Here is a 20,040-nt window from a genome sequence, read left to right on the forward strand (position 1 = left end):
CTCTGAATCTCTTATAGACCCTGCAGAGGTCTCAACATCTATTCTACGTTTTTCAACTCCAGGTGTCTCAACACGCAATCCCTGACAGGCTTCTAACGGCTGTTCCACTACCAATGTGGGCTCAGGGACCTGAGGCAACATCACTTTGGGGAGCTCAGACATTCTGGACAAGGGATGCCCATCTGATGCTTGCCCAAGTTCTGGAGTGCCTACCTCAACTGTCCCCACCGTTTTTTCTAAAAAATTACCAGAAACTTTTTTAGTCGGAACTACGATGTTGGCATGCTCTTCCTTATATTGTAAGTCTGTTTCTGCATGAACCTTTAACCCGGTTACTTTATCATGAACATTGTCAAAAGAGTCAGGTGGTTCTCCACCTGAAATGTTGGCTTTAGGACTATATGAAAACATCTTCTTGGGAAACTTGGCCATTTTGGAAAGAAAACCTTTGTCAGAATGCTTACCCAGTTCTCGGGTGCTTAATTCGACCGTTCTCTCGCTTTCTTCAGGTAGCTGCACAGTAACTTCTTTTCCATGCAATGACACACTGACATCTTCAGGCTTATGAGGAACCTTGACTTCTGTCTGCAGCTTTAGAGACAGTTCAGGTGTCTTGACGTCAATACCTTCAGCTGGTTCAGAATGCTCGTCAGTTGACGTACCACCTTTAGAACCATGATGAAACATTTTCTTTGGCAACTTGGCCATTTTTGATATGAAGCCTTTATCAGGTGCTTTTCCAGCCTCTCGAGTACCCATCTCCACCTCAGCGGCAACATCGTCGGGTCTTTCAATAGCCGCCTCCTTTATGGGCCGTGAAAATTCTACATGCACTTGTCGCATTTTAGGAGCAGTGGCTTCTACTTTCAGCACTCCAGGGATATCTGCACCAAAATCTTTACCGGTTACAAGGGTCCCTTCGATTGAGCCACCAGCCTTGTGGCCATCAGGAAGAGCCCCCTCAGGGAGCTTAGTTTCAGCAGACATCAGGGCCCCATCTGATGGCTTGCCAATCTTAGCAGCTGGCATATCCCCCTTTCCTTTCGGGCCTCCTGGAAAGTCAGCACGAACTGAGAGTTCTGCTTCAGTTTCAGGCTTTTCAAGACCCTTCACATCTAGTTTTACATGGGCTTCAGGCATCTTGATTCCAACATCACCAATGACCCCTGATGTTTCTTCAACTGAAACACCTCCCTTAGAGCCATGAGAAAATATTTTCTTGGTCATCTTGGACATAAAGCCTCCATCTGATGGCTTATCGACTTCTGGTGCCGATACTTCAACTTTCCCTTGGATGCCCTTTGGCAGCTCCCCTTTCTTCTCTGGGAATGCAACATCAACTTCAACTCCAGGCTTCTCAAGACCTTCTACACTGGCTTTAAGGTGAGCTTCAGGCATCTCGAGATGAATGTCACCAACTCTGGACTCCTCTTCTACTGATAAACCGCCTGAGCCAAGAGGAAACATCTTTTTGGGAACCTTGGCCATCTTGGACAAAAAGTCCGCAGGTGAGGACTTCCCGACTTCTGGTGCCGATACTTCAACTTTTCCTTCGACGCCTTCTGGGAGGCCCACAGCAAGCCTCTCTTCCGGCAACGATATATCCACCTCGGCATCAGGCTTTTGAAGGCCTTCTACATTCAGGCGAGCACCAGGCATTTCAACATGAACGTCTCCAGTAATTTCTGCTCCCTCCTCAACAGAAATGCTTCCTTTAGTGCCATGAGGAAACATTTTCTTGGGGAGTTTGGCGACCTTTGCCATGAATCCTGAATCTGATGGTTTCCCAACTTCTGGTGCAGATAATTCAACCTTTCCTCCAATGCCTTCCGGTGCACCCACATCAACTTTCTGGTCAGGCAAAGATGCGTCCAGATGTGCCTCGGGTTTCTCAGGGCCTTTGACGTCTACTTTTAAGTGAGCTTCTGGCATTTCGACATCAAGATCACCGAAACCCCCTGATGTTTCTGCAATAGAAACACCCCCCTTAGAGCCGTGAGGAAACATCTTCTTAGGCAGTTTGGCCATCTTTGACATAAAGCCCTTATCGGATGACTTGCCAACTTCTGGTGATGTGAATTCAACTTTTCCTTCTATACCCCCTGGAAAATCCGCATCAACTTTCTCCAACTCTGGTTCGGGCTTTTCAAGACCCTTTACATCTAACTTTAGGTGAGCTTCTGGTATTTTGACATGTACATCACCAACCCCATCTGGTGCTTCTTCAACAGAACTACCTCCCTTGGAGCCATGAGAAAACATTTTCTTGGGGAATTTGGCCATTTTTGACATAAATCCTTTATCTGATTTGCCAACTTCTGGTGCAGTTATTTCAACTTTTCCTTCAATGCCACCAGGCAATTCCACATCAACTTTCTTGTCAGGAAGTGAAATGTCTACCTCTGCTCCAGGCTTTTCAGGACCCTTTACATCGAATTTAAGCTGGGCTTCTGGCACTTTAATATGGGCATCACCCAGTGGTTCTTCCTTGGAAGCATGCGAAAACATCTTTTTTGGCAGCTTTGCCATCTTTGATGCAATCTTCCCATCTACTGACTTGCCAACCTCTGATGCTTTTAACTGAACTTCCCCCTCAATGCCCCCTGGCAGATCTACGTCGATCTTCTGGTCAGGCAATGAAATACCCACCTCTGCTTCCGGTTTCTCTACACCTGCAACATCTAACTTTAAGTGAGCTTCCGGCATTTTGACATTTGCATCCCCAACACCCTGAAGTTCTTCTTCAACAGAAATGCCTCCTTTAGAGCCATGAGGGAACATTTTCTTGGGAAGTTTTGCCATCTTTGACATAAATCCCCCATCTGATGGCTTGCCAATTTCTGGTGCTGTTAATTCAACTTTTCCTTCAAACTCCCCTGGTAAGTCAACGTCAATTTTCTTGTCAGGCAATGTTATGTCCACCTCTGTGTCAGGTTTTTCAGGACCCTTTGCACCTAACTTCAGGTGAGCTTCCGGCATTTTGACATTCACATCACCAACTCCTCCTGGTGCTTCTTCAACAGAAACACCTCCTTTGGAGCCATGAGGAAACATCTTTTTAGGGAACTTGGCCATTTTGGACATAAATCCTCCTTCCACTGACTTGCCAAGTTCTGGTGCTGATAATTCAACTTTTCCTCCCACACCTTCAGGGAGGCCTACTTCCACTTCCTCTTTTGGCAAAGCGATGTCCACATCAGCTTGCGGCTTTTCAAGACCTCCAACGCCCATCTTTAGGTGAGCTTCAGGCACACTGCCTTGAACGTCACCAACTTCAAGTTCTCCTTCAACTGATACACCTCCTTTAGGGCCATGTGGAAACATCTTCTTAGGTATCTTTGCCATTTTTGACATGAAGCCTCCATCTGGCTGCTTCCCCACTTCAGGCCCTGTTAACTCAACTTTTCCCTCAAAACCCCCTGGAAAATCGACATCAACTTTCTCGTCAGGTATTGAAATGTCCACTTCTGTTTCAGGCTTTTCGAGACCCTTTACACCTAATTTTAAGTGTGCCTCTGGCATTTCAACATGAACACCACCGACTTCGGGCACTTCTTCAACAGAAATACCTCCTTTAGAGCCATGAGGAAACATTTTCTTGGGGAGTTTTGCCATCTTTGACATAAACCCTCCATCTGACGGCTTACCTACCTCTGGTGCTGTCAATTCAACTTTTCCCTCAATACTTCCTGGCAGATCCACATCAACTTTCTGGTCAGAAAATGAAATGTCTACCTCTGCTTCAGGCTTCTCCATACCACTCACATCTGACATCAGGTGAGCTTCTGGAATTTTGACATGAACATCCCCTGGTGCCCCTTCAATAGAAGCAACTCCTTTGGAGCCAAGAGGAAACTTTTTCTTGGGGACCTTAGCCATCTTCGATGTAATTCCTCCTTCCAAAGACTTGCCAAGTTCTGGTGCTGATAATTCAACTTTTCCATCAACAGGTTCAGGAAGGTCCACACTGACTTTCTTCTTTGGCGAAGGAATGCCTCCTCTGACTTCAGGCTTTCCAAAGCCTTTTACACCCACTTTTAGGTGAGCTTCAGGCATCTTGGCTTGAACATCCCCGACTTCAAGTTCCTTGTCACCTGAGACACCTTTGGGGCTATGAGGAAACATTTTTTTCATCTTGGACATGAATCCTTTATCCGATTGCTTGGGAACTTCTGGTGCTGTAAGCTCTACCTTTCCTTCGACACCTTCAGGAAGATCTACACCAACTTTCTTTTTCGGCAATGTAACATCTAATTCAGCTTCAGGCTTTTCAAGCCCTTTTGCACCCATTTTTAGGTGAGCTTCGGGCGTCTTGACATGAACACTGCCAACTTTGTGTTCCTCCTCCACCGAGACACCTTTAGAGCCATGAGGAAACATCTTTTTGGGCAGCTTCGCCATTTTTGACATGAAGCCTTTATCCGATGACTTGCCAACTTGTGGTGCGGGTAATTCAACTTTTCCTTCAACACCTTCAGGAATATCCACACCAACTTTCTTCTTTGGCAATGTAACGTCAACTTCCGCTTCAGGCTTCTCAAGACCTTTTACACCTACTTTTAAGTGAGCTTCGGGCATCTTGACTTGAATACCATCGACTTCGTGTTCTTCCTCAACTGAGACACCTTTAGTGCCATGAGGAAACATCTTCTTAGGAAACTTGGTCATTTTTGACATAAAGCCCGTGTCTGATGGCTTGCCAACTCCTTGTGCTGATACTTCAAACTTTCCTTCGACACCTTCAGGAAGGTCCACATCAATTTGCTTCTCAGGCAATGCAATGTCCACCTCACCTTCTGGCTTTTCAAGACCTTCTATACCAACTTTTAGGTGAGCTTCAGGCATCTTGACGTGAATGTCGCCGGGTTCCCCCTCGACCGAAACATCTTTGGTGCCATGAGGGAACATCTTCTTGGGAAGTTTGGCCATCTTTGAAATAAATCCTCCATCTGGTGATTTGCTGAATTCTGGTCCTGATATCTCAACTTTTCCATCAACATCAGGAAGATCCACACCAACTTTTTTCTTTGGCAATGCAATGTCAAGTTCAGCTTCAGGCTTTTCAAGTCCCTCTGCACCCACTTGTAGGTGAGCTTCAGGCATCTTGACATGAACATCTCCAGCAATTCCTGCCTCCCCCTCAACAGAAACACCTCCTTTAGAGCCATGCGGGAACATCTTCTTAGGAAGCTTGGCCATTTTCGATATGAAGCCTCCATCAGATGATTTGCCGAATTCTGGTCCTGATATATCAATTTTTCCTTCCACACCTTCAGGAAGATCCACATCAATTTCCTTCTGGGGCAATGCAATGTCAACATCAGCTTCAGGCTTTTTAAGACCCTCTACACCAACTTTTAGGTGAGCTTCAGGCATCTTGACATGAATATCGCCGACTTCGGGTTCCCCCTCGAGCGAAACATCTTTGCTGCCATGAGGAAACATCTTCTTGGGAAACTTGGCCATTTTCGACATAAAAGTTCCATCTGACAACTTGTCGAATTCTGGTCCTGACATTTCAACTTTTCCTTCAACACCTTCAGGAAGATCCACACCAACTTTCTTTCTTGACAAGTCAACATCAATTTCAGGCTTTTCGAAACCTTCTACATCCACTTTTAGGCCAGCTTCGGGCATCTTGATGTGAATGTCGCCAACTTCAGGGCCTCTCTCAACTGAAACATCTTTGGCACCATGTGAAAACATCTTCTTGGGAAGCTTGGCCATTTTCGACATAAAACCCCCATCCGACGACTTGTCGAAATCTGGTCCTGATATTACAACTTTTCCTTCAACTTCTTCAGGAAGATCCACACCAACTTTCTTCTTTGGCAATTCAACATCAATTTCAGGCTTTTTAAGGCCTTCTACATCCACTTTTAGGCGAGCTTCGGGCATCTCGACATGAATGTCGCCAACTTCGGGGCCTTTCTCGACTGAAACATCTTTGGTGCCATGAGGAAACATCTTCTTAGGAAGATTGGCCATTTTCGATATAAAACCGCCATCGGACGATCTGCCGAATTCCGGTCCTGATACTTCAAACTTTCCTTCGACACCTTCAGGAAGGTCCACATCAATTTGCTTCTCAGGCAATGCAATGTCTACCTCACCTTCTGGCTTTTCAAGACCTTCTATACCAACTTTTAGGTGAGCTTCAGGCATCTTGATGTGAATGTCGCCGGGTTCCCCCTCGACCGAAACATCTTTGGTGCCATGAGGGAACATCTTCTTGGGAAGTTTGGCCATCTTTGAAATAAATCCTCCATCTGGTGATTTGCTGAATTCTGGTCCTGATATCTCAACTTTTCCATCAACATCAGGAAGATCCACACCAACTTTTTTCTTTGGCAATGCAATGTCAAGTTCAGCTTCAGGCTTTTCAAGTCCCTCTGCACCCACTTGTAGGTGAGCTTCAGGCATCTTGACATGAACATCTCCAGCAATTCCTGCCTCCCCTTCAACAGAAACACCTCCTTTAGAACCATGCGGGAACATCTTCTTAGGAAGCTTGGCCATTTTCGACATGAAGCCTCCATCAGATGGCTTGGCAACTTCTGGAGCTGACAGTTCAACCCTTCCTTCAATGCCTTCTGGCATGCCAACAGTTGCTTTTTTCCCAGGAACTTCAATGTCTCCTTTTAAATCTGGCTTTTCAGATCCTTTTACATCCACTTTGATGTGTCCTTGAGGCATTTTGAAATGAACATCGCCAACGGCGCCTGGTTCCTCGTCAGCTGAGCCGTCTTCTTTGGAGCCGTAAGACAACATCTTCTTCGGAAGCTTGGCCACTTTCGACATAAAGCCAACATCTGAAGGCTTGCCAATGCCCTGCCCTGAAATTTCTATCTTCTCGTCCCTACCCTCTGGAAAATCCACAGAAATTTGCTTTCCAGGAATCTCAACACCTGCTTCAGGCCTATCAGGAAAGCTTGCTCTTATCTCTGCTTGGTCAACTTGATACTCATGCTTCTCAGCACCATAGGGTACTCCCACTGCCAGTTTCTTTGTGGGAAATGCGATGTCAACCTTAGCCCCAGGCTTCTCGGGGATTTTACCTTTCATCTTTAAGTGCACATCCGACTGTGGTGCCTTAATGTCAATGGTCCCTGGCTGACTAGTGGTTATTTCCTTTGCTGGCACACCATCTGGTCCCTTCATATCTGAAGCCTTTGCGTCTAGTTTAAATTCAAGTTCAGGTCCAGAAACACTTTTGCCCTCATGTCCTGCTGATGGCTCTTCAACTGAAGCATCACCCTTAAAACCATGAGAAAACATTTTCCTTGGAAGCTTGGCCATCTTATGCATAAATCCGCCTTTAGACGATTTTCCATGCTCGGGGGTGCCAATATCGAAGCTCTCTTCAGTTGCTTCTGGGAGGTCAACAGTAGGCTCTTTTGAAGAAAGTGACAACTCAATGTCTGAACTTAGTTTGCCTGAAAGCTCTCTCTCATCTGAAAGTTGTGGCTCTTTATGCAGTGGCTTTATGTCAAGCGTTTTTCCCTCTGGTCTTTCCACAGACCCCCCAACCTTAACATGAGGCAAAGACTTTTCAATACTCCCAATTTTCAAGCCTAATTTAGCACCTGGAGATTTTTCTCTGTCATGCCCTTTTGCATCTACATCTTCCTTACCAGGTGAAGATCGATCTTTGTCAACCCCTACAGCAAATGAACCTGACAGCGTCTTAGAATCGGGCTGTTTGATTTTCAAGGATTTATCCTTCTTTTTAGAAGAAATTTCTCCTTTTGGTTCCTTTTTGCCTTTCTGCTTAGCTGCAGAAATGCTCTCACTAGCTGATGAAGGTTCATCTTCAGATGAGCTGGTCTTTGAACTACGTGGAAACATCCTCTTTGGGATTTTTGCCATTTTTGAAAAAAATCTGCCGTCTGAATCTTTGACTACATCACCTGTGCTTGTTTCCAAGTCATCCGCGTCCATTGCTGGCACATCTTTGGTTCCCTTTAATGCAAGCTTAGATGCATCTACTTCAACATCCACACTCTTTATGCCGTGTGTGGGCATTTTGGAAGATTTCTCACTGGCTTTGGGCAAAGTTGCAGACTTAGGAAGCTTTCCTGCCTTTTTCTTAGAAACAGGACTGCTTTCGGAAAAAGACGATGGCTCCTCATCAGAAGCACTAGCTCTGCCACCCCGAGGAAACATCTTTTTTGCCATCTTGGACAAGAAGCTGCTGTCCGGCGACTTGCCATCAGGGGCGGAAAACTCCCCCTCTTTGTCTACATCCACAGGCACTTCTTTTACATCTTTGCTCCTGTGTTTTGTGGGGCTCGACTCTTTCTCCATTTTTTGCTTCTTTTTAGCCTCAGTACTGTCACTCGGCACGTCTTTGGACTCCCCGGCTGCGTCAGGTGTGTCAACATCGGAGCTTGGGAACCCTTTCTTTTTCTTATCTTTAGGTGTTCCCTTTCCCTCCGGACTTTTACTGCTCCTCTGCCTTTTAATGTGGACCATTTCAACAATTTTGCCAGGAGTCTCTTTCACCACTCTTTCCACTTTTTCTACTATGGTATCTTCGGAGCCCCGTGGTTCGCGTTTTGCCTCCCTTTCCTCCAGTGGTTCTGTTCCAAGTGACCCATTCTCTGCAGTTCTGAGGGAGCCAGGCGACAGAGAGCGCTCTTTGCTCTTCCTTGCCAAAGAAGCTTCCGAAAGGTCCTCCTCAGGTGGCCCACTTGTGAGTGGCACGTCCCTTGGCGGGGTGTACAGGTCCCTCAACCTGGGCAGGGTGTAGTCCGGCCCAGGGGGGCTAGGGCTCTTCTCCTTCTTCTCCTTCTTCTTTTTCGCCTTGCCCTCCGGGGTGGACTCCCTCGAAGTGCTTTCTCTCACGCTGGAGACGGCCGTGGCGTCCGTGGCACTCTCGAAGGCTCTCTCGGGTGTGTCCCTGATCCTTGGCAGGCTGTAGTCTGGCCCCGGAGCGGTCTTCTCCTTCTTGCTCTTCCTCTTGGCATCTCTCGGGGGAGCCGTGGGGCCAGCGCCAGAGGCTGCTTGCTGAGTGGCCTCTGCAGATTCACTCTTGACCACCGGCTCCTCCTCAAAGGTCTCCTCGACCGCCATCTGTGGCGCTGTCTTCTCCTTGGAGCTTCCCCGCACAATGCGGCCAACAGTCGGAGATATTGGCGATCCTTTTCTGACTCCTGGAATGGTCTTGCTGGTTCCTGTCCCCGTAGACAGTTTAAAAAGTCATCCCAAGCCACAGGCTAACTGAGATTGAAGCAACAGCAAGATAATGCAGCAAGTTCATAGGAAGCAATGCTTGTGTAATAAATAAGCCTCAAGCTCAGCTGGCAAGGTTAGATGAGGCTATTATTTTTCAAGCATAGAGTAGGCAAAGAGTAGTGAAAAGGTCACATGACATCATCTTAACATCTCTGCGTGCACCTAAAACCCCATTTCCACCAAGCTAACTTGAAAGCTGTTCAGAATTGTCGAAAACATTAGCATGTTCACAAATCACTGCACAGAGAAAAATGTAATACACGGCAGCAAGAAGCTACGTACGATAAACCACTGCAAAATTTTACGAAGAAATCTTCTAAAATAAGATGAGTTACTCATTAAACACTCATGCCATCATGCGATGTCAAAATGCCTCCATTTCTTCCCACAAGTGCTATGTACAGGCTCCGACAAGTTCTTTAAATTTAACTTGCCTCAGTAACAAGTGCAGCTGGTGAGCTTTCCCTTCACTTAAGTCTCAATGTACTCTCTGTGCTAATAAGTGGCGCACAACTGTTGGCAGCCAACAGTGCATGATGACAGCCATGTGCGAACAGTTTTGCAATACATGAGCCGCAACACTACTGTTTATAAGCACTGCACTAACCCGTGAGTACAAAATTCTACTTATTTTTTGGCTCACCTAAAGTTGTTTAATCCCATACGACTACTCTTACTGCCTTCATTTACGCAAAAACAATAAACATTCATTATAGCTGCCTTTGTTTTAAACATCGCTACTAATATTACCCAGACTTTCATTTATCCCGCAAATGTGTTGGTGTACAGAAATAAACCAAAATATAAACAAAGGCTGCTCAAAGCACAGCTTGCATTGTGAAAAAACAGCGGCATGCGTGTATAGTAGCCAAGCAAGCAGTGGACCCTTTGGAAAAAAAAAAGTATCACAGGCTCACTTACGGCCCGGCTTCTCAATGTGGTCAGAAGACTGGGTAACTGTCAGTCCGCTACGGGGGCAAGGGTGGGTGGCACACTAGCAACCTCAGAACATTCCATTGCCAGGAGCTCCTAACACTGCTTCTGAGTAAACACATCTTCACTTCGGTTACTGCCTAGACTACAACACGTGGTTATGACAGACAGGACCACATCTCTCAGCTGGTATTCTCGAGGTAAATTATCAATCAGCTTGCAAACTACAACAGGAAAAATGGTGACACCCTTGACCAGCACAGCACACGCCTTACGCAAGCCACCATACAGGCTACCTTGCTTCAAGATCAAAGCCAATGAGTTTTCCTTCTACACTCAACAAGTTCAGTTTCACACTTACAAAGCATTCAGAACATCGCACGCAAAATGCACGGAGGCATTTACATTCTTTTAGTACTGCTTCAAACATTTTTGCCTATAGTCAAGCCCACATATAACAGTGTTGATAGGAATGCTAACAAGCTTTTATAGCAGCCAAGAGAAAATGGTCAACTAAGAAAAAAAGTCTTCATTTGCTAGGCAACCAATTTGCAATATCTAGGAAGGTGTCTGTTATAAATACAAGTAAACCACTCATTCACTCTTTCCTTTCTTGAAACCACCCATCACAAGACGCTTTGGTATCAAAGTGACTGCATCAGAGCTTGTTCATGTAGAGCTGTTTGAGGGGGGGGGGGGGGGGGACCTTACAGCTCATTAAAAGAATAGGTACTTGCACTGTATGCAAACAGGCTGTGGTCAATGTCAAAATCCTACACTTTCATTTTTGCTGGCCAGCAATACAATTGCAGATGCACACATGAATTTATAATAATATTAGTAAGAGGGCTCCTAATGTACAGGGACACTTCTTAAAAAAGCAAAAATAAATATCCTTGGTGTAGTCACGACTAATATTACCGTTATAGGTAGGCTTGACTGTATGTCAATTTTCGTGCATTTATGTCAGTCTCTACTTTACTGAGCTTATATTTAGGTCATTTTTGATCACATGATGCCAGTACTTCTAGTCCAAAGCCTTCAACAAAGTTAGCACAAAGACACTGCAAACTGTTTAAAAAACGAGCCTGCTAAAGTCCACAAACAAAATTTCGCTTGTACAAGCACAGCACCTGCTGCAACCAAGCTGCAAGCAGCAGCACCAGCAGCCACTAAAAACACGCCATGGATACCCTACATGGTTAGCAAGTTAGACAAAAAAAAAGAGCCACCACTAAAAATAAAACTGCTAGCTGCAAGACTGAACAGGACTGGCACAAAACGAAGTATTACACAGCATTGCAAGTTTCTCTGCTACCTTGTAATGTGAGCTTACTTTGCCTGATCAAGTAAAAATTATGGCCAATAAAAATCTGCTGCCCTTGTAACCTGTTCTACAACAAATTTCCCCAACTGAATTTTGATATTACATTCCCACTGCGATCTTGATTATTCCTCTGCCCTACCAAATCTATAAAGCTTTGTGCCAAAGTACTGTGCACGCAGCATAAAGCAGCAACAGCAAATACTAACATCCAACATTGCAGCACGTAATGCATATCAAAATTACACAAGCAGCAAAACCTGCAAAAAAAAAGTGTTAACGTCAAGCTGTACAAAAATTTCAAGAAGGAGGGTCAATTTGTAGCAACATAATGCCTAGCCTAGCCTAAGATAGATGACTCAGTTACGACAACATCCACAACAAAGTAGTTAGAGGTATAAAGAAAAAAGTGCCATTTGTTTAAACCATTCAAGAGCACTACAAAGGCACCTCAAGGAACAAGACAACAAATTGAAACTGCCCCCTCCCCCCCGATCAGTTACTTGTTGATGGACACTACAAAAATACCTGAAACACGCTTCATTGCTACTTTAACAGATAAAGAAAACATTTAATTTCCAGAAAGACAGCTGCCATTCTAGCTAATGCAAACAAATTTTCCTGCAATGATTCTTTTAAGCTACAGCGCTAGGTTGCACAAAAAAAAAATGCAGGAGACAATCTTCTATGACGAGGGTTTCACAGCAAGTGCCTTTCGGGCTGTTACAAGAGAAATGCACATTTCCGCAAAAACAGTCTTTGAAACAACATTTTCAGCGAAACCAAACAAAAGAAAAACAGAAAGAAAACCCAAAACAACACATCTGTGCCACTGTGAGCACAGAAAATGCGCTTGCAATATGCACAGCAAACGGTGTTAGGAACAGTGCAGCGTGTCAGTGGCTGTACAGCGAGCACATTGAAAGCGGGGCCATCAACCCAGCCCGACTGCTGCAGAAACGTATGCTTGTGGTGAAAAACAAGAATGAAAGGCAGGCATGGCAATGGCTTGTGAGCAGCTCAAAAACATGTGCATACTGTGACAAGGTGCTCCCACTCGTTAAGGTGGTTGCCAGCCTATGCCAATGTGACCGAGCTAGCCAGAGTGACTGTCAATGTGGCCTGAACTTTGCTCTGTTGCCAAAATGTACCAGCTGCTCGCTAAACAGTGTCAGCAACAAAAAGGCCAGTCAAAAGTGCTACAAATTTGACTAGCAATGGCAATTCCTTCATGACAGCTCCTCACAATCCTACCATGTAAAGCATGGGCACCAATCCATATGGGCCCTCACTTCGCTACAATGTGCAGTACCATCTGTAGACTTGTGGTTCAGTGCACGCAATAGTATTTTCCTACATGAAATTTAGCCAAACAGTAAAAATTGCAAATACTCTACAAGGGGATTTCTTCAAAAATCTGGTTACCACAGCCATTACTCTCTAATATCTAGAATTACTGGGGCACATGAATGCCCTTTAGAAGCATTTTGTACTTCAACAGAGGTTTGCAGTGAAACAGAATGCTGTAATTTCTCACTTTATACGATAGCGCAACAGACCGACCAATGTAACTGTTGGCAAACTTTAAGAAGAGAAGAAAGCAAGCAGCTAGGAGCGGCAAGGCAACTTACCCTTGGCCTCAGAACCTGTGTGCCTCTCGTGGACCGATCCAGTCTCGCTACTCGTCTCCTCCGCCGACTCGGCCTCCTTGCACAGAGGGTGAGAAACGTGACCCCTCATGAGGCCGCCCGCTACGTGCCCACACAGCCACACACTGGCCAGGGGAGCACCCTCAACTCAAAGAGATCAGCATCAGAATCTCACTCAACACAACGTCAAAAGAACTCTAAGGCTGAAAGACGCTTAAAGCTCAGACGTCATCCTTGGTTAAAAAAATGTATACCATATTTTCTCAATTCTAAGCAGCTCACGTGTTTTGTGAAACCTAAAGTGGGAGGGGTGCTCGAGTAGGGCACAACTTCCTTTTTTTTGATGAAGTTGAAAAGAATGCTTGGAATCGAGAAAATATTGCATTGATACCGTATTTTCACGCATATAACCCACCCCTGCATATAATCCGCACCCCCACTTTCAGCCCGCCGGAAAAAAAAAAAAAAAAAATCCTCGTGTATTGCCCGCACATTTGATACAGAAAAGGCTGCACCAAAGCTACTGCTCAAGCAGCACATCACATACCACGTAGACAGAACAAGCGCATATGTATTTAGCAAGTAGAATGCACTAAATGCAAGGCGAAAGTCACAATTCAGTAATAAAATTCAGTTTAAGTTAGAGTGCGCTCGTCCTTGTCTTTTCTTCCTTGTCCTTGTATGTTTTGTGCAATCGCTGCCATGGAAGGCTTAGTCAGTGTTACAGTGTAGAAGCTTCACGGCACAACGCGCATTGCCGTGAAGCTGCACTAAAGGAAAAACCCCGAGTATTATCTGCACCCCTACTTTGCCAGTGAAAGTTTCGCATTTTAATACGAGTTATGCGCGCGAAAATACGGTACATATTCGAGAGCACTACAAGTTAGTGACTACTTTCAGGTGGTTTCTTGCACAAAATATACGTAGGCGCAGTAGTATTTGGATCCTCAGCTGCACAAAATTAGAATTGAAAACATCTATTTGAAATTGAAAGCCCATGCATAAGCTTCACATTTCCACTGTCGTGATCCCAGTTACATACCTGCCAACCTAGCAACATGAAAATTCGGGAGACTGCCGCGGGAAAGGGTTTTTTTTTTTTTTTTTGCAAATTACTGAGACTGGAGATTTACATCAGAAAGGGGTAAGGATGTTTATTTTGGGCTGCTTTGTTCTTTCTGCGAAGTCACGAAGCACGGAAACTCAGCTGTGTATGAGTCCAGAAATACTTGCAAGTACTTCTTAGCTTTTAACAGCGCCATCGATCTTACAACTGAACTCGGGAAAACATGCAACTGACGCCTAGGCAGGCGGCGTAGGCCTAGCGTACAAAATGCGCTCGCACTTTCTCCAAACCCGGTCGTGCTCTAAACAACGACTCCTATAGCAAGATGCCAGCCTGCCGCGCTCATGAAAGACCTGTTTTCAGTGGTGGTAGCTAGCGATCCTTGCAGAGGTCGCTCGCAACAGATTTGTGCACACACGGCCACAACCGCCTCAATCGGCGCCGCCGCCGAGGCGCGCATGCCCCCCTTCCACCGAACCAACCAATCTCCATTGGCAGTTGGCGATCTGAAGTGGCCGGCGTTGCTACAAATTTCAAGTTGACAACATGCCGCATTAACGCAGACACTCTCGAAGTACTCGCATCAACGCTTCGTGCCAGAACTATGCGTGGAACGTCAGCTACAATAGACAGACGCGAAAGTTGTGGTACCATTTCCCTCGCCTTCTTTCAGTACGGTGGCGAGCGCGTCTCGCGGCCGGCCTTCGCCCAGATGCGCAGTACTCTATAGCAGTCTATAGTGCCTAGAATATACTTAGCGGTACTCTACGGTAAGGTTACAATAAACTAGAAGTATAGTGGCGAGTGCTCTCCCGCAGCACCACAACTGTCGCAGCAGGAAAGACTGACGTACGCACGTGATTAAAAAAAAAACGCCTCTACTGTGGCGGCCACTTTCCGGGAGATTCGAGATAGCTTTCGTACAATCGGGAGATTAGGTCAAAATTCGGGAGTCTCCCGGACAATTCGGGAGAGTTGGCAGGTATGCAGTTAGATGCCTGCAGTGTCATGAACATTACACATTATGCAACGGCAAGAAAGCAGCAATAAAAAATACATGCAACGTAGTCCCACAATGCATAACACCAAGCAGGGCACAATTTTAGACATCACTAATTGATATTTCGTGCACAACTGTTTATACCTCAAAATACACACTACAACGTGTGCTATGTCACTAGAGGGGCCATGAAGGTAAAATAGAACATTGGTTTGTTCAAAACATTGCCATGTTAGAATACAATCATGCCAATTTTAATGCAGACTTTAAAAAATCAAGCTAGATAATAGGAAAATGAATGAAAGAGCGGAAGGTTCACCCGCCACTTCTTCCCGTTTTCCAATGACATCACAGCGACCAAGTTTGTGCTGCCAACAAAACTACCTGCTAAAGCTACCGCCAATAAACATGACCACATAATTATAGCGGTACATCTACTTCATTTTGACTGGGCAGCTTGAATGCTAGTGTTTCTGGTATTTTTGTGTAGCGGGAAATTTGAAAGTGCCAATCTTAGCGATCTTTTTTCAATGAAAACAATGTCCTTCAGGGTTAGAACCAGGCTGAGCGAGTTATCAAAGGCTAATTCTTTTACAGAAAATGAAAATGTACCCATCTTGTCTTCAGGGTCCCTTTAACATAAGTGGGGACGTGGCAAGTAAAGCTATATTTGTTATTTGTGGACCAAATCTAATCAAATTTGAAGCATTTCTGTAGTTAACTATCCTAATAACAAAACTGAAATCAGCTTAAAAATATATTCAGTACTTTTTGAGCTACAAGACTAATTAGCTTCACAAAGCCACCCCAAGATTAATTAACCAATTAGGCAAGAAGTCAACAAGATATTTAGGTCAGTGTGATCAGGAAAGTCTATTTTGTGCCGAGAAGCAATTAGACTATTGTTTTATTATCTTTAGGTATCCAGAAAAAAAGAGAGAAACTTCACTTTTGTTGTGACTTGATAGTATTTCTGGTTTTGAAAGGAAGGTGGAATTTTCCGTGTTAATTTTTTATACCTAAAGGATATAATGCTTATATCCTTATTATATAAGGATCCAATAGCTTGTTGGCACAAAATACACCTTCCTGATCCTGTTGACATAAAAATCTTGTCGAGTTCTTGGCTAAGTAGATAATTATGCTTAATGCAAGTTTCAGGTAATTAGCCTTGTAACCCGAAAAGTATAGAAGATATCCTGAAACCTGTTTCAGTTTTGTTGTTAGAATGGTCAGTTACATAAATGCTCCTATTTTGATTAGATTTGGTCCATTAATAAAAGCCATTTTACTTGCCACATCCCCTTAAATGCTGCAACAAGCATAGAAGTACGTACCTCTTTTTTTTTCTGATGCGTGCTACTACACAGGCACAGTATAGCTTACTTAGGACAAACACACCGGAAATCAGATACCAGCTTATTTCACTAGATCTTAGCTGTACGCACACTTGGGGGCTGCAATTTCATGACTTATACCTAGGAAAGGCGCTTCAAAACTACTATTATGCTCTGGCCTTACTAAAAATTAAAGATCTATTTGCAAAAAATCTACGAATACAGTTCCTCATCAGGAAACAAACGCCTTGAGAATTCACCAATTTGCAGTGGCCATTCCAGCACTGCTATCGGCCAACAAAAATGGCCACAAGCAATCTTTCCAGCGTGCAGACATGAGCTGTGAACAGTGTTTAGCACAGACTGTAACAGATCATTACACATATGTATCTTTTCCAATCTGTGACTGTTCAGAACTGCTCCAGGGCAGCTCTATTTTCTTTTTGCACTTAGAATTTCTATTGCGGGAGTGGTTTCGGACTGCCCACAAACTGCTCACAACTGCTCTGGGCAGGCAAATAAGAGACCAGCAAATGCACAATTTTGCAGAAATGAAGCAACGTAACAAGACCAGGCTGTTTCACAAAACCGCAGGTAACTGATACAGTTGCGTGAAGCACTGGGCGGTTGAATGCTTTCGCCTGTTTGCCTTACAGATAGCCAATACAGAAATTAACCTCTGTTTGACCTTCAACCCCCTTGACTTGAAATATGAAAGCTTGATTGCATTCAAAAATGGTGTTCACAGCTATCTGACTACCCTTCAAAACAGGTAATTCATTATCGGCGCAACGACGCATTCAGAAATTGTGGTGCTACTGCCATTTTGCCTTCATACAGGGTAGTGTATTAATGCAAGCATTAGGTTCTCACGTTATCAGTTCCCAAATACCACATGCGCCATGAACCCTGCTGTACAATGAAGGAGAGCCTGGCAAACGAAGGAGCAATGCTACAATGCCCCCGTTGGAGTAGATGCAGCCTGTGAACGAGGCCCCAAGGATATGTGCAAAAAATGTTTTCCCAGTTATCAGCTGAGCACTCACTGTGCCATTAGGACTTCTATACACTGTCTGACCGAATTTGAGCCAAGCTGAGCAGGAATTGCGTCCCTTATCCAGTACTGCATTCTGACAGCACTGAAGGAACGTTATTCTGAAATTTAAAACCTAGCTCGCCCACAATAGTAGGCCCAGTTCTTGCTCAATGGCACCACGGCTCGGGAGCTTGTGTGCTGGTCCCTATTGCTGCAAACCTGTGGCAGCGCAAGCACTCTCAAAAAGCCAGCAATTGGACTCCAATCAGGCTCGGCGAGCAGCTGGTCTACAACTGCTAAGCTCATTCAACTCTGTCTCTAGAAGCTGAATTGGTGCCAAACCTGCACTGGAGCTGTGCTAACGCAGGCGCTTGCTAATAAATGAATGCTGCCCTGTTGCATTCTGAACAAGATATCTTGAAAGAGGCAGGTCCTAATCACCTCGACATTGCTTAGTGTAAGAGAAAGTAGGAACAGATGCGTACCTTTATACAGCTACCCAAACAACGTTACACATTTTTATGAGGCTCGGCATTTCGCAAACCATCCATAGGTAGTAGAAAAAGCCCAAGCTTACAAAAACAACACAAGTAATGTGATCGCATACATAGCTTGCTCTGTGGTCTGCTCACACGCATTAACTGAATAACTGGGCCTTTGGAAACTGATACCCAGAGAATTCAAAAGTTAATTAAAGGCCAACTGCACTCAAATTTCACCTCGGCCAAATTTACTCTGAACGTACAGTACGTACCACCAAACCAACTGGGACATGACTGGTAGCCCCGAGAAATGCATCGTTAATTAGTTAGAAACGTTTAAAATACCTCCGTCGCAGGCAATGCTGCACCTGCTGGCGGATTGCGCAAACAGCCATGAAGCCGAAGTGGCACTGCGGCCGGCACTGCGCTTTTTCCTACGGCCAGCCAGGGGAACTGGTTGAACTCCGCTGGGTGCGATTCTCCTCGGACTGAGGCGAGGGCGAAGCGTTGCACTCAGGTTTGCCTCGGCCGACCGGCCGCGTGCAGCCACTCGCTCGCTGGCTGGGCCGGCTGGAATGTTACTTCAGCCTGGCCGTAATGGCCGCACTATCCTCAATTTCACTTTCAAAATCTCTGATTTCTTTATGGTCGTTTGAGCCGCAGATACGCATATTTCAGCTGCCATATTTTGTATCTTGCAGTCTTTTTAGGCAGACTATATGAAAATAACGTTTTCAAGAGGTTGAAATTTTCAGTGCAGTTGGCCTGTAAAATGCAAACGACATAGATCTCTGCACAGGTAAAACTGTTTCCTAAGACTAGCACTGTCCAAGAAATCATGCAGACAACTGACCTTCATGAGGTCTTGTTCGTCGTAAGAGACGTCCAAGGAAGCATCCCTCTTTAGCGACGTGTCTTTGGGAGTCCCCAGTTCCTCACGGAAAGTGTCGAACCCTTTGAAGAGAAGTATGCACCCATGTGGACAATTCCGCTGAATAAATCTGAATCCCCTTTCTTTAGGGGACAACCTACCGGACTGGTCGAGGTGAACTTTGGCAACAGCTTTTTCAACGTCGTCAGTCACAAGCTCGACGTTGAACATGCACTTGTTGACAATATCTTCACGGTTGATCATTCGTAGCCCTTTCTCCAGGTTGTTTCCTGCAGTTTTCACAGACAGTCAATCACACTCTTATTCAAACAGTATAGCCTTTCTGTTTCGTTCGTAAACACAGAACACATAAGGATAGAGGCATGCTGTGTGCAAGCTATACTTCATATACAAACTGGACCCATCAGAATACATAATGGCCATTATTTTGAAAAGCAATGAAAAGATTATGCCACTTTCTAAACTACAGCCAATAATTAAACTTTATATGGTGCCCTTCACAAACAGAATCTACCAGGAAAGCAAAAAAGGGAACCAACAGGGACACTGAGGCCCGTTACATGTCTAGTGGGATCCTAAAACCTTACTGCCAAATAGCAGCAGAGGGCTAGAGACTTAATAAGCAATTGGATGAAACAGGCTTAAAAATGAGAGACAGAATCTCACCTTGTGTTCCATTTTAAGATGTGAAAATCTAACATCCAGGATTAAAAGAAAGCCACATCTATCCCAGACTGTGATACCCCCCTAATATTTTCTGCTCAACGAACGCCTCTTTTCCTAGCTTTGACATCGCACACATCATGCCCCACACAGAGCCTGTTTTGCAGATATTTAGAATTTATGAAATACGTACATCCACTTTCCCCATTTCCATTACACCAGAAAACTAAGAAAGGCCCTTCAGATTAGAAAAAAAAAATCAGGAAACTACTACTAATTAGTTTCAATGTGCCTAAAAAAAGGAGCAACAGAGATCCCTCTGAAATTAGGCAATAACTGCACGAAAAGTGCCTTGCAATTACTGCTACAAGATGAAACACAGATCTGAAATGAGCAGTTCTCCAAACAAGATGCAAAAAAA

At 44.7% G+C, this 20,040-nt stretch overlaps 1 protein-coding gene across 10 annotated transcripts in view; it reads right to left on the reverse strand.

Annotated features, from left to right (window-relative positions):
* The window catches only part of LOC144148417 (uncharacterized), a 203,713-nt gene that overhangs the window by 75,404 nt on the left and 108,269 nt on the right, over window positions 1-20,040 (reverse strand). For 9 of the 10 annotated variants that reach the window (XM_077680008.1, XM_077679998.1, XM_077680004.1 and 6 more), the window contains 4 exons: window positions 19,097-19,225; window positions 18,918-19,018; window positions 13,126-13,201; window positions 465-9,176 (listed from right to left, as the gene is read on the reverse strand). In XM_077680008.1, coding sequence (XP_077536134.1) covers window positions 465-9,176; window positions 13,126-13,201; window positions 18,918-19,018; window positions 19,097-19,225 — 9,018 coding nt within the window. The remainder of the gene's footprint in view (window positions 1-464; window positions 9,177-13,125; window positions 13,202-18,917; window positions 19,019-19,096; window positions 19,226-20,040) is intronic. The other variant, XM_077679959.1, reaches the window with a different exon arrangement.

This window comes from Haemaphysalis longicornis, unplaced genomic scaffold, assembly GCF_048455015.1.
Source record: "Haemaphysalis longicornis isolate Haplotype H1 unplaced genomic scaffold, Haemaphysalis longicornis Haplotype H1 scaffold_1, whole genome shotgun sequence".
Lineage (NCBI taxonomy): Eukaryota > Metazoa > Arthropoda > Arachnida > Ixodida > Ixodidae > Haemaphysalis > Haemaphysalis longicornis.